This window comes from Pleurodeles waltl, chromosome 12 (assembly GCF_031143425.1).
Source record: "Pleurodeles waltl isolate 20211129_DDA chromosome 12, aPleWal1.hap1.20221129, whole genome shotgun sequence".
Classification (NCBI taxonomy): domain Eukaryota; kingdom Metazoa; phylum Chordata; class Amphibia; order Caudata; family Salamandridae; genus Pleurodeles; species Pleurodeles waltl.
This window is the reverse complement of record NC_090451.1, coordinates 649,877,032-649,891,407: the sequence shown is the minus strand read 5'-3', so window position 1 is coordinate 649,891,407 and position 14,376 is coordinate 649,877,032. Positions and strand designations below refer to the sequence as shown.

Below are 14,376 nucleotides of genomic sequence, written 5' to 3'. Positions count from 1 at the left end.
GACATTTGCATTTTTGGCTGCAGATAGAGGAAGAAGGTAAATGGAAAAGCTTTAGTTATGTGGAGGGAAAAGACCAAATTACGAGGCAGGGTTGACCAGTTTATGCGGCAAGAAAAATCCAGTTATGGATTTACAATGCCAATAGCAGTAACTCAAGCAAATGCGAGACCCATTGCATTGCAAATGCTTGTTCTTAATTTAATTCCAGTCTTGTTGTACTGTTGATTATGCTCTGTGGTGTTCTAATTGAACATAAAATATGTAAATGCCCACAGGTGCAAAAGCTCTTTTAAAAGAAAACTAAATTCTTCATAGTCCTTTGAAGACAGGACATTTTGATATCCTGCCTAGATGTTTATTACCTACACGTTACATTTTCCTGACTCACTCATTGATGACATTGGCACAGCTGAGCTGTTCCTGTTACATTGCTTATATTCTTGTGTTCTGGCTTGACAAGTAGTCTGAGAAAACTGTTTTCATGAGTCTGCTGTTTTGGGGAGGCTTGGGGCTTTTTCAAGGGTATCAATTTCAGCATCAGCCCAGGCAAACAAAATTATAATGTGCATGTCAGGCATTCCGTAGCTACATATCTTTGCGTAATGTGTTTCCTTACGGGTTATTACGTTTAGTTATTGTTTGGGCAGAGGATGGTCTCTTAAGTTGTACAATATCCAGCGGCATGATATTGTATAATGCCCTTACGTTAATTGCTCAAGTTCTACTCTTGGTTTTGTTTCATATGGTGGCTTTTGGTCAGCCCACCTCTGTAGATGGTTTATTAGGCAAGTCCCCTTCCTCTGTTACTTCATTGGAATGCCGGTCAAGTTTTGTCCCAGTCTGGACGAGCACTTCCCCCTTTACCATGGGTTGTACTTTGATTGACAGTTGGCTGTATCATTTGGTGTGATGCAGTGAGTCTCTTAATTGTTGTCCTCTCTGCTTCTACTTGAGTTGCAGTCAATCGATGGGGAGAATGGAATATGAAAGGACAATGGGAATCATGAGAAATTACGATTGAAATATTAGTGCAGCAAGTAAGCCCTAGAACTAATGGTGCTCACTCATTATTCACCAGCTGCCCAAATTTAATTTATACCTTGGTCTTTACCTGCCTGAAATTAGCAAAAAATTGGACCAGTTTGTCATGTCATATTTGAAGCGTGGGAAAAGAATATAATTTGTAAAGCATCTACAGAATCCCCAGGACCTACTTTAAGAAGTATACTGCAACTTTTAGCAGACTGAACTAAAGTGCACCTGATAATGTCCAAAAATCCTACCACATGTTTCAGCCCAGGTCCAGAACCACAATCCAGTCTGCTCATTCAGTCACTTTGGGTGCATGCTTAACTGTGGACGATGGCCAGTGGCATGGTTGAAAGTGTGCACTTCTGGGGTGTCTTGAGGAGGTAGCTGGACTTATGAAAAAAAGTGGTTTCATCCTAAAGTGGATTTTAGAAATGTCATTGTTAATCAAAAATGATTGGCCAAGTATTGAATTTGGAGTGGTAACCTGCATTGAGCGGCTGACCTGGTGTGTGTGTGTGTTTTTTTTTTTTAATGTTTTTTGTGTGATTTCAACAAACCTTTCTCTTATGTCAAATTTGTTTTGCTTCTCTGCAGGTTCAGTAGTCATCGGCCAAGTCACTACTACTACGCCAAACCAAGATGTAAAGGAAAATGCCTGTGAGTCTTGCTTTTAAATAGCTTGTTTTTTCAATGGAACGTAGTAGTATGGCAGTCTGAGCATTTTGATTGTTCACGTTATTTGATAAAACCAGCAAGGGTTATTTAAAACTCAGACACTTCCAATGGCTGTCATAATATCGTCGTAGAAATAAACTGGAAAATTAATTGCTTGGAACTTTATCTCCCACTTTGCCGTCCTAAGTAATTTTAGTTTTTCTGTAAATATGATTTCTATATTGCCAAATGTAAAAACTTCACTGCATCTGACACTGTGTGGTCTGTTAATGTAGAATTGCTTTCAGGGTTTATTGAAGATCAGGTATTTTACATAATCCAGTGATGTGGTATAAGAATACAGCAAGAAAAATGATTGTCTTGTGGCATGGGCCCGATGGGCAAAGGCGGTCTCTTAATGTCGCATGTGATTAGAGCATTCATCTTGAAGTCTAAAACAGCAACACAAATAGAAGAGTAGGCCGAGGCAGGCGCTCACTCCAGGAACAGATGAAGTCTAAGAATTAAAGTGGGTGTTAGTAGTGAGATTGAGCGTGGTCTAAAATACAGGATATTTGAAAAACAAATCTTGGAAAGAAAGACCCGTAGAAAGGAGGGAAATGTTGTGTACATAGGAAAGAACATCTGGCTTGAGTTGAAATCCATAAACTAACATCCATCCAATCTATCATAATCACTACCTTAATAACTTGTATGGTGATTGGACAAAAGTCCACATTAGTGTTTCTTTTGCACTTGCAAGATCTAATTTAAGGTTGGATGCTAGATGTAATTTCCCAGTGTTAATTCCCAGTCTCCTAGAACAATCCAATGATAAATAGCTTATCACATGGCTTCACTTTTAAGAAAAGTTCTGTCGAGGTCCCCCCTCCCTCCAAAATCCAGGCCTATCTTCCTGCAAGGGCATTTCACATTAACAGTGCTTGTTCCTATCTAAATATATACAGCCCTACCCCTCTCTCCAAAAGCCAGTGGGCGTGGCACATAATGTACAGCATCTGCCACAAAAAAAATGGTTGCATGGATTGTACTGAGCTAAAGCCATAACTCTAAAAGTTTACGTGTGAAAGCACTTGTGCAGATGCAGAGAGACAACTTTCTCAGATTTCTGAATCTTGAAGTTCCCAGGCTGACATTAACATGCACACAATTCACTCAGGAACGAATCCATACATAAAATCCTCACGCCATGCACTTGAACACTACTATTACGATCATAAAACATGGACAGTCAGATGAAAAGTCATTGACATTGTGTATCATGAAATATCTATATTGTTCTACAAACTTGCATCCAATAAAAAAAAAAAAAAACACCTCCTACAAATGCATTAACATCTGAATTATCACCATGGGCATGGGACTGGTCATGACTGTCATCCGGAACACAGGAGAAACAACGCTCATTGCATAAGCCACAGAGAAAAGGGCGGCTACAGAGGGTTACAAAAGCAGTGAGCTCACTCTGCTTTTGCAACCCTCTAGAGAGACACATGGCCATAGAGATTGGCTGACATCTGAGGTGTCAACACAAAAACGGGACATGATCAAAATAGCAGAAAAAAAAGACAACCATCTTGGGTGTGAAGTACTTTCAAATGGAATTCAAGATATTTCTAAACTAATCATTGAAATCCTGATAAGTGTGAGAACGACAATTGCTGTGTAGGGAGTACACAATTATCCTTTATATCTTTACTGACATGGCTCCTCACAAAACAAATACATTTTCCAGCTACATATCATTCTGTTTGTGGCCTCGTGCAGTTTAACTGGTGCTCGTGTTTACGCGCCTCAATACCTTCAGGTCAAGTTTGTGCTATATAAAATTACAAAACAAGTGGACTTGGTTGCATTGGACATTGTTAGAAATTGGGTCTCTAGTTAGCAGAGGTATACACCCTTGCCCAAGTAGGTACAGCAATCCCAGTCAGGGTAAGTCGCAACACAGTCCAAATTATCCTTTGCCCACCCTTTGGTAGCTTGGCACAGTGCAGTCAGGCTTACCTTAGAAGGTCATATGTAAAGTATTTGTGCAGTAACACAGTGAAAACACCACAAAACTACACTAGTTTAGAAAAATAGATAATCTTTATCTGACTAAAGTAAGGTAAAAATGTCAAATCCATTGTATACATACTAAGATATGAATTTTTAAAGATTAAATTCCAATAAAGCGCTTAGAAACACAATAGCTCCCCCTGGGGTTATCATGACGTCATTGACTGAGATGTTCCCAACTGTCTGATGCCACTGGTGCTGGTCATGGAGTCGACGGGCCCCCAGGCACAGTAGCTTTGAAAACAAAAATGTATGTTTCACAGAGTCGGGAAGGTAAGACATCTGTTCCTTACAGCGACCGGGGAGGTGAGGCATCTGGTCTGTACTGCAAGGCATCAGTTCCGTCTGGATGCAGGAAAGCTGATGTGGTGTCGGTGGCGAGGCATCTGTTCCTTGTGACCCAGAGGGGTCTATGAATCCAGTCTGTCAAAATGTGAGGTGTCGCCTTTGCAGTGCTGTGATCTGCGAATGTCAGCGGCAGCGTTGCACTTTCCGTCGCAGGTCAGGGCCATTGCGTTCAGCAAGGACCACAGAGCCGGGGCTGGCAGTGGTGTGGCGGTGGGCAGCGCAGTCTGTGCTGCAGTCGCAGAAGTCTGTGAACTAGCCAAAAGCTAGTAGAGGAAGTCTTTGTTGGCCCTGAGACTTCAGAATAGCAGGCAAGCTCAATCCAAGCCCTTGGAGAACACTTTTGGAGAAAGTCCATTCAGTGGGGTCAGGGACCAGCAGAGGGCAACAAGCAGGGATGCAGTCCTTCCAGCAGAGCAGTCTAGATGAGTCCTTTCGGCAGGCAAGCAGTCCCTCTGACAGAGTCCAGGTGTATGTCCAGAAGTGTCCGATTTGTTGGGGACAGAGACCCAGTTTATATACCCAAAATGCCTTTGAAGTGGGGGGAAGCTTCAGAGTGGTTTTGAAGTCTAGAAGTTCCCCTTTTAACCCAGCCCTGTCTGCCAGGATCCCTGTGGGTGGTTAGCAGTCCTTTGTGTGGGGTCAGGCTATTGGTCTTTGAAGTGTGAGAACCCTTTCACCCTTCCTGCCCAGAGAGGCCATTCAATATGCAGATGAATGCAGATATGACTGTGTCCTGTCTTTAGGGCTGTCTGTGTAAAATGCACAAGGGGAGCTGTCAACCAGCCCAGACATGGATTGGAGATGGGATGTAAGGCACAGATGGCAGTACTTACAAAGAAATGCCCACTTTCTAAAAGTGGTATTTCTAAATCCACCTTGACCAGTAAGCAGGACTCTCTATTACCGTTCTGGTCATACGAAACATAACAGGGCTACTCTTTTCAGATCAAAATCTACCACTTATGTTTGAGGGCAGTTGTAATGCTGGCATATGAGAGGAGGAGGCCAAACAGTAGTGAAAAACGAATGTGAGTACATGTACTGCTTTTTACCGACCTAGCATCCTGCCCTATGGGTTACCGAAGGCTACCTTAAGGGTGACATATGTAGAAAATGGGGAGTTTAAGGCTTGGCAAGTAGTTTTGAATGCCAAGTTGAAGTGGCAGTGAAAACTGCACACCCAGACCTTGCAATGGCAAACCTAAGGCATGTTTAGGGGGCTACTTTTGTGGGTGACATAATACGTTCTGCAGGCCCACTAGTAGCATTACATTTACAGGCCCTGGTCACATGTAGTGCACTTTACTAGGGACTTACAAGTAAATTAAATATGCCAGTTGGGTATGCGCCAATGTTATGTTTTAGAGAGCGAGCACATGCACTTTAGCACTGGTTAGCAGTGGTAAAGTGCCCGGAGTGCTAAGGCCAACAAAAAGGTCAGAAAAAGAGGAGCAGGGAAGCAAAAGGTTTGGGGTGACCCATCAAAGAGGGCCATTTTCCAACAGAGAGAAGCCAACAAAGGACTAATGTGAAAAGGAGGTGGTAGGGAAGAATGCGATTTTAAAATGTGAGCAGCTAAGGTGTCGAAACTGAACGATTGCAAACAGTAAGAGGAGTTGGAAACCACTAAATTGTTTTCCCGAAAGACCAGCTAAACAATCAAAGTGGAATGATAGAGTATTTGGTCCCTGCTTCATGGGAGGAATTATACTATAATACGCAAGAGGTCGTAAACTCGAACTAAAAGGGAAGCATTTTGGCTTTGGTTTTCACCCTTTGTTTTCTTCAGCAAATTTTTACTTGTGGTTTGCTTTCTGAATTTAGTTTTCTCCTGTCTTCCATTGTGAACCAAATATAAATGAAACCTTTTCCTTCATATTTATTTGAAAAACTTTGTTATGGTATGTATGTTGATTTTTAGTTTATGAACTGATCCACCGCATCGAAAATACTTCTGTGCTAAATGTTGAATGTCTCTTCATATGTAAATTGTAGTATTACGTTTTAATTTCTTTTTTCTGAATGCTTTAATTTGACTTTCAGCTGTTGACTTTGTCTGCACTGCTAACTTTGCCAGTCCCAAATGGAGGTGGAAGTTTCAGGACAAAGAAGGATCCAAGAAATTGGTGTTCATTGATGAAAAATTCACAGGTAACTTAATCAAGAGAAGAGTACATCTTTAGCGTCCATCCCCTATGCTTACTCATAAGTAGTAAGGAATGAAAAAAGTGGTGTTGTGTAGTAGCGCAGTTACTTGGCCATCTGCAAACTCTAACTAGTTGGAATCCTAAAAGTGCCTATGCTGCCCTTAATTCTATACAAGGCATTGAGTTTGGATTAGAAGCTTGGTGGAGTGACTAAAGATTTAGCATGTTATGTGAATAATATGTTATTGCTGAGATCCAAATAAGTCTTTTATTCCTACATTTTAGCAGTGATGGAAACTCAGTGGTTGTGTACTTCATGGAATAACATAAGGAAATGTTACCATGATATAAACTTATGAATTTTAAGCATTACCATAAGGATCTTCCTACTGCTCAAACTAGTACCAGCATGGTTATATCTCTCCTGACTTCTGTTGCCATTAGATCTGGAAATGTTGTGTTTTCTTTCAAACAAACACATCCAGCATTGCTGCTTTGGCTGTGGCCTGGGCATGCAGTGAGGTCTGTGGGCAATTCTATCTACACAACACTTACTCAAACCTCCTACCAACCCACTGTCCTACCTCACAGCCATTTAAAATGTGTCCAACATCGAATCCCATTGACCATGCAGTATTTCCACATTGGGCAAAAGTGTGTAATTGTTACATTTAGTGTTATAATTTGTTTGCATCTTGCAGATGACTACGCCAGCAGAGCTACGCTTACAGGAACTGGAATTCGAATTAACGGTGTCACCAGAAAAGATACTGGAGAATACACTTGTGATGCTACTGGGGCTAATAATGCGTTTGGCGAGGCCACAATGAAACTTACTGTTCAAGGTATTGATATTTTCTTCTTTGAATGTGAACCAAACTAAAACTTAGTACTCCACTGAATGTGACTTCTGGTGTACTCACTAGATAAACTTCAATTACTGTTCTTTCCATTTGAGAATGTATTCCAGGGACAGTTTTTATCTAATTGAGGTTTTGCCTTTCCTTCATTGAAGGTAGTGTTGTGTTGACCACCTATGTCTGCTTCCAGAGCCCCTTGCCAGTCTACAGCATCACACATTTCCATGGCTTTGCAACCACAAAAATCAAATAATTTCAATTTCAGGATGACCCAGAAGTTTATTAAAAAAGTATTTAATAGCTGCACTTGAGTCTCTGGTTTCTAACCAAGGGAGCCACTGCAGAAGTAACTAAGAATACATGAAGTGTGAGAGACAGAGGACAGAGCAGTATTGCAGTGCAGAGAATTTAAAGGGGTCCTAGCTGCACATGAAACCTTAGTGCAGGGTCTGTGGAGTGCAAAAGCTGAGAAAATAAAGTTGCTGCCTTGTATTTTGAATATAAGATTATCATGTTTCTCTGCCTCATTACCAATCTCTTTAATGTGTTGCTTCAAGTCCTGGCCCTGTCTATTAAGTTCCTAGTTACCCAACTTTCCCTGTGGATCAGCCTTATTTGTGCCCTAGACGCTGCAAGAAAAGTCTGAGTCTAAAATAATCACCTGGTAGTGACTTTGCTTAGTGCCCGTTCTTCAGCCATCTCACATAAAGCACTGAAATTACACATTTAGCCAACCAGTGCAAGTCTGAATCATCAAAACCTGTTAACTTAGGGACGTTATCTGGAGATGTTGTCAAGGGCTGGCATTGGGTTCAGGACGCCTCGGCACCAATGCTTACATTCCACTTCACTGTCTTTCATATGACTGCTCTTTGTAATTGCATGGATGTGTCCAGAGTGATTACCAGTGGTGAAACATTTCCATCCATCGCTTTTATTACTGTCAAAGGATAGGAGTGAGGCCAACCCTTTGAGACAAAGAACAGGAGGTAGCTTTGTGTCTGAGGTCTGGGAGTAGAGGCCAGTGATTACTAGAGGTAAAGAACAGCTCATATATTAAAAATATTGGGGGGAAAGAATGAAGGCGTTTTTGAGAATTCTTTTTTGTGTGTGTATATTTAATCCAGTTTTTGATTTCATCAAAAGCAACACAGGCGATTTACAGCACTTCTATCGTATTGTAATTACACTGACATTGTGCTTTAATTACATCAGTGAAGTCAAGTATGACATACCTACAATAATGGTAGGAGTTCTGGATCTGCCAGTGGTAATGGGAGTATAACAGGTGAAAAAAACACCCCTCTAGTAATTTCGAGAAGTAAAATGCGGTGATGATACTCAATCACTAGGAGTCTGAAAAATCTCCATGGCTGTGCAGCCTTGCTATACTAAATCAGTGAGTCCCAGAGGATCTCTGCGGATGGCCCATTCGGGCTTCGCTAGATGATCTAACATTTGTAAAATGTCAGCTAAGACAAGGCAGCAGGGGTACAGCAGATATACATGTAGTAACAATATCCCAGCAAGGCAGTTCAACACAAGAAGCAAGAACCCGACATGGGCAGGAGCATAGCTCCAATGGATGAAAGCCAGTAGAATACACAACAGTTAGTGGGTACTAGGACACTAGGCGACTAGGCTTTCGATGTAAGCGCGTAAATCAGACAGCAGTGTTTTCCCAGTCAGCTGCATCTGGATATTTACACAGACCACAAACCTCTTAATGCTAAGCGGTGCCACTTCTGCACGTCCCCACTCGAGCACTGCCCTGCACCAGTACAACAATCCCGGCAAAGCCTGTGCCTTCCAGTGCATGGCAATAAGTTAACGAGTGGTCAGCACAGGGCTAAGTCAATTAATTGGGCTCTTGCTTTTACCCCCTGAGGATGTTTGAACAGGCCTAGCAGGGCTCCCTTCATAGGACTGAACGGCCAGTGGCTACACTCAGTGCCTCCGAAACCTCCCTTCATAGAGAGTACTGCTGGGCATGTTCAGGACATGTGATAGAGGTCTGCTCCCGGCTGTGGGCATCTAGGACACGTCGAGGAGGAACCAAACAATTGATGCAAACGAGCAGGAGTGAGATAAGCTGTTCGGAGTATATTATGCTGAATATAATGACACTTTTCAATCCCAGATACCTTCCTAGGGTATTATACCACATTCTCCCATTCCTTCTGTGTCAACTCCCTGCCCACATGCACCTCCCAAACTATCCCGGGTTATCGCCAATGGGTTTTACGTGGCGTGTACCAGTGCACCGACAAGCCGTGTACCAAGTTTGACCACCTCCCATAATATACAGTGTATGGATTAAGGGGTGTTGAGAAGGTTCAGTGTCTGTGATACCCCAGTGTTGTTCCAGCAGCACCAGGAGATCACTGTACACCAGCGAATGTCCCACAGGGCGATCTACACCTCCCTAAGCTGTTCATATAGAAAGAGAGCGCCATCGCAGAACAAGTCACCTACGGTGTGCACACCTGCTGTCTCCCAGGTTACCGTCCCCGCCCACCCAACATGCACGAAAAGGGTTCCAGTGAACTTGATGGAATCACAGGATAATCTGGGTATGCGTGGCATGAGTTGCATGCTGCTTTGGAAGCTGAGAGGCAATTCAAAGCAGGATGTTTGCTCAGTGTGGGAGCCTTGCTTTGGGTAGAAAGGCATGATGCACCATCGGCTGGGCTTGAAAGTAGTCAAGAAGACCCAGCTCCCCCAGAAGGCGACCCCTCGACCATCACATGGGCTACTGCAGCTGCATCGTCAAGTAATACAACTCAAAGTTAGGGGCTCCCAGCCCTCCCTATTCCGTGGCCAGTTGTAATTTGCAGAGCGCCACGCCAGGGTCAGGCATAGATACACCCAGTCCACTGTCAGAAGCCTTCTCCAGAGCCAGCACCAATCTGACAACATAAGGCCCCTGGATCTGGGAAAGCTCCAACATGCGATGTAAGCGACTGATATTAAGGGTTGTGGAACATCCAGGCACAAATCCGTTGTGGTCTAGGTTTACGAACGTGGTAGATATTCATATAAAATGGCTGCTATGATCTTACTTAGCACCTTATAGTCAGACCCCCAGCATGGATAGCGGGCAATAGGAGACTAGGTCCAGAGGGTCCTTGCCTGGCTTCAGTAAATAGACCAAAAGCGATTCTCGCATAGTGGGCGGAAGATGCCCCTCTTCTTGGGCAACCTGAAACACCTCCAGCAATTTAGGAAGGAGTTGAGCCTCATATACCTTGTAGAACTGTAAAGAAATATCCATTGAGGCCCAGGGTCTTACTAGTTGCTGCTCCGCAGATAGCTCCCCGCACCTCTTGCAGGGTAAGAGCAGCATTCAATTTGTTATTTTCCCAGGAATTGGTTATAAGGAGAGTCACCATTGCAAGAAAGCGGTCTATAGTCCCCTGATAGTTCATGGTGGGGTAGTACAGAGCCTGATAATGAAAGGTGAAAGCATCATGTATTTGCTCCTGGTGTGCTACCACTGGGCCTCCCAAACTCCTCATCATTGTAATTGGTGTAAGTGGGGTGGCGTTACGCAAAAGCAATGCCAATAACCGACCCGATTTGTTCCCTTCAGAGTGCATTTTCACCTGGTATGCTTGGAATCTATGCAGCAGAGCTGCTCTAAGTTTGGCATGACATTCTAAGGCTGCAATAAGTGCTTCTATGTTCGCTTCGTCAGCGTGGGTGGTAGCCTCCAGGACACCTAGGAACTCCTCAACTTGAGTCAAATCCCTCTGTAGAGTCACCGCACCCTCACTCACTGGTGTGGAATTCCTATAGCCCGACACCCAGAGCATATTGTTTGGGGTCAAGGACAACAAGTTTTTGTGTTTTTGTCCTTGGCAGGGAACTGTCTGCAGTTGAGGTAACATTTGTGTCCATGTTAATGCTGTTTAAACTTGTATTTATAGTTCATTAAAGCAAACCCTTTATCATTAGGGTGAGCGCTCTAAATAAATGCAAGGACTCACTGCGCTACTGACATTGGTTCCAGAAAGAAAAGTGTACACACATGTTTGAAAAGTTTAACAATATGAGGCAACTTATAATGCTCCCAGAATGCTCTCAGATTAGATGCAAATGTTTTCAGAAGCTTGTAAGCAAGATTGATGATTCTTTGTTTTCAAAATAAAATGTTCAGAAAAACACGTAAGTAGGAAAAACTTTTTGCTAAATTACTGTGAACTTTTAGGTACTATTTCTTTGCAGCATTATTTAGTAAAACGTATTGATTTGTGCTAGTATTTCCAAAAATATTCATAATAGAAAATCAGTGTAACCATTTCCAACAAGATTATGGGAAACATTAAAATAACCACTGGCAAAGCCAACCCATCTGGCACTGGTTGTCAGTCGTTTGGTTTTTGTCAAAGTGGGTCTTGTTTTGACATGGCTTTTGTGACACTTTATTGTTGTAGGAGCTACCAGGTCCTTACCATTGTAGCAAACATTGACAAAAAAACAAAATAAAATGTGGTCTCAAAAAGCATACATTGCCACAGAAGTTCCTGGCACTGAACAAAACTACTTTGTGTGCCAAAATGCTCCTTGTGCGAGAGCAGAAGGCGATCACAGTAAACCCACTTTGATAGATAGAGAGAAGTTTAATAAAAACAAAATGTCTTTAACGCCAGACCTAATTAGGGACCTAATTCTTAAAGAAAGTCACAAAAGTACACCCATGGTATATGCCTTTTGAATTAGTGGCTTTCATGAATTCATAAGAATTTACAGAAGTATACCAGGAATCATACTCCTAGAACACATTTGTGAATTGTATTTTAGCACGGGCAAATATGCATGTGTAGATTTGCTCATGCAAAAATCTATTGAGCGTTCACCAGTTCACTTTTCCTCCAGCCACTTTTTTCCAACCCTGGAAGAATTTCAACTTCTGCCCTTGTCAGGAGTAAATTTCAAACTTTTCTCAGTATGGCTAAAGACTATAGAAGGTCCGGTGGAAATCCTTAACACATGCACATTAGTAGGTTTGCACAGACTCAAATGTATTCCAGCCCTGAAACTATTGCTTACTGTTTCCTCCAGTCCCAGTATGTAGATTTGCAGGAAGGTGGAATAAGGAAATCGCTATAGTAGAGCTTGAACAAGAGAAGCTATTATCAGAGCTCTTACACATTGAGATTGCTGCCATAATTTGTCGGCGCACTACATGGCACTAAAGGGACAAGTAGATTTCTCCCCCCCCCCCCCCCCCCCCCCCCCCACGGGGCAAGTAGATTCAAGAAGCAACCCGTCCCATCTGCATTTTATTAAATTCCACACCCCTGCCCACTACAGCGTTTATGCAATGCCCTCATAGTACCACCTTATATTGCTTCTTAATCAGTTTAGAGGAGGAAGCACCCCAATTATCCATCATGCACTGGGTCCATGCCTCCTCAGTTGCTTCACTGAATGAACACTGGGTCACCAGCATGGGAAAGCTGCAAGAGGGGACTCTTGGGGGTGGGGGGGAGGGGTGGTCACGGTGCTCCCCAGTCCAGCTGTAGTAGCAAGGGATTGCAATCGGAGAAGGTCTCCTCCAAATACTCTGCTCCTGACACCAGCAGCCTGGTGGCAGGATCACCAAGTATGCGGTCTAGCTGAACATGCAAATCCTGTGGAGTTGAGTAAATGGAGTACTCCCTTCAATTGGGGTGCAGTGTGACCCTCGGCAATCTAACAAGGAGAAGTGTGCAGCGGCTGCAACTACCGGGGAGGTCGGTAACTGCGGATGTGAGCAGCCGAATTGGGGTTCGAGTATGCAATTATAATACCCTCCCAATAACCACTGAATATAAGCCCATTTGGTAAGAAGTGCTGAATTTCATTAAGAATGCTGGTTGCTCCTTGTTAGGGCCATATATGCTTAACAATCGAGCCCTAACATCCATGAGCACCTCTTCTAACACAAAGCGACCCTCAGAATCTATTGCGGTCCACGTGCATTGGAAGGGAACCCAAGGCTGCATCAAAATGAGCATGCCTCGTGCAAAGCCTGAAATGTGGTGCAGAAGCATTGACCCTGCCACCGCTTTTGGATGTGAATCTTCTCTCCCCCGCCCCTCTTCTGAGGTATTGCTGAGCCACATGTAGCTTGTGTACCGTGGCCATACTTTGGACATTCCAAATGACAATGCCTATTTTAGTCATCGCAGCAATAAAGCACAAACATTATGTCCCAGGGGAATTACAGACCGCAGCATCAAAGCTGCAGAGGTAAGGCATACACACTTGCCTTATTGAGGATGCAGAGTAATGCACCGCATGAAACGATAAACTGCATTAACTTTACCCCGCAGCTCCCCAGCCAGCGTAACCCTTGAGCATGTGTTCACCCAAACGACCAACAATGGGTCCCATAGAAGGGAGGCTTCTGCGTGTGCGGACAGGCACTCACATCGCCCAGGAGTGAAGCTAGGGTATGAGCCAGAAGAGCCATAATATCATAGCTCAGAAACCAGCTTAAGGGGCTTAAACAGTACAGGTCCCTTTGAGTGACTTATTTGTTGCTTCGTCTGCCGCCACAAGAATAGAGTGGCAGTCCCTGGTAGTTGTCTAGAGTGATTTATACCACTCACTGGGTCTCTGTGCATTTACACAAGCTCCTCTGCTGTCTGGGCCCTTAACAGAGGCAATATCATTGAGTCCATACTGCAAACAGAAGGGGGAGAGTCGTTCCAAAGCCCTGTCTCCCAAGGCTGACATAGAGGATGAAAGAAAAGTGGGGGTTCCAGACTAATCTTTGGTTTCCAATTACCAGTTCAGTCTCATTCATTCAGGGGCCACTCTCCTGACAGGGGAGTGCCCTCCACATTCATGACCAGACAATGTGGTAGCACACCACAGGGCTGAGTGCACAACACTGTTGTCAGCGTGCCGACAAGGACCAGGTCCAATCAGGTTCGCAGCCAGAGTGGCCCTTGAGTCAAAGCCTGGTGCACAGGATCCTCACAGGTATGCAGGAAGGGCCATAATAGTGGAAGGGAAAATGCAGAGGAGTCCCCCGGGTCCCCATATAATCAGTAGCCCTCCACCACTGAGCTCCGTGGGCTGGGCAGACCTCTCTTCTCCCTGGGGGGGTGGTAGTGGGCAGTACTGCCCCAGCCGCCGTACCTCCTTACGTGTGTCTGGCCTCCAGGATCCTGCACTAGCAGCCTCTGCTCACACCGCCAGAGCCGCTACTGTCACAGCCGGGTCTGCAGGCCTCGCAGTAACCACTCCGCTAGCCAACC

At 43.9% G+C, this 14,376-nt stretch overlaps 1 protein-coding gene across 1 annotated transcript in view; it reads left to right on the top strand.

Annotated features, from left to right (window-relative positions):
- Positions 1 to 14,376, top strand: part of F11R (F11 receptor) — a 74,157-nt gene that overhangs the window by 43,638 nt on the left and 16,143 nt on the right. The window contains exons 2-4 of the mRNA XM_069216022.1: positions 1,627 to 1,689; positions 6,160 to 6,267; positions 6,965 to 7,108. Coding sequence (XP_069072123.1) covers positions 1,627 to 1,689; positions 6,160 to 6,267; positions 6,965 to 7,108 — 315 coding nt within the window. The remainder of the gene's footprint in view (positions 1 to 1,626; positions 1,690 to 6,159; positions 6,268 to 6,964; positions 7,109 to 14,376) is intronic.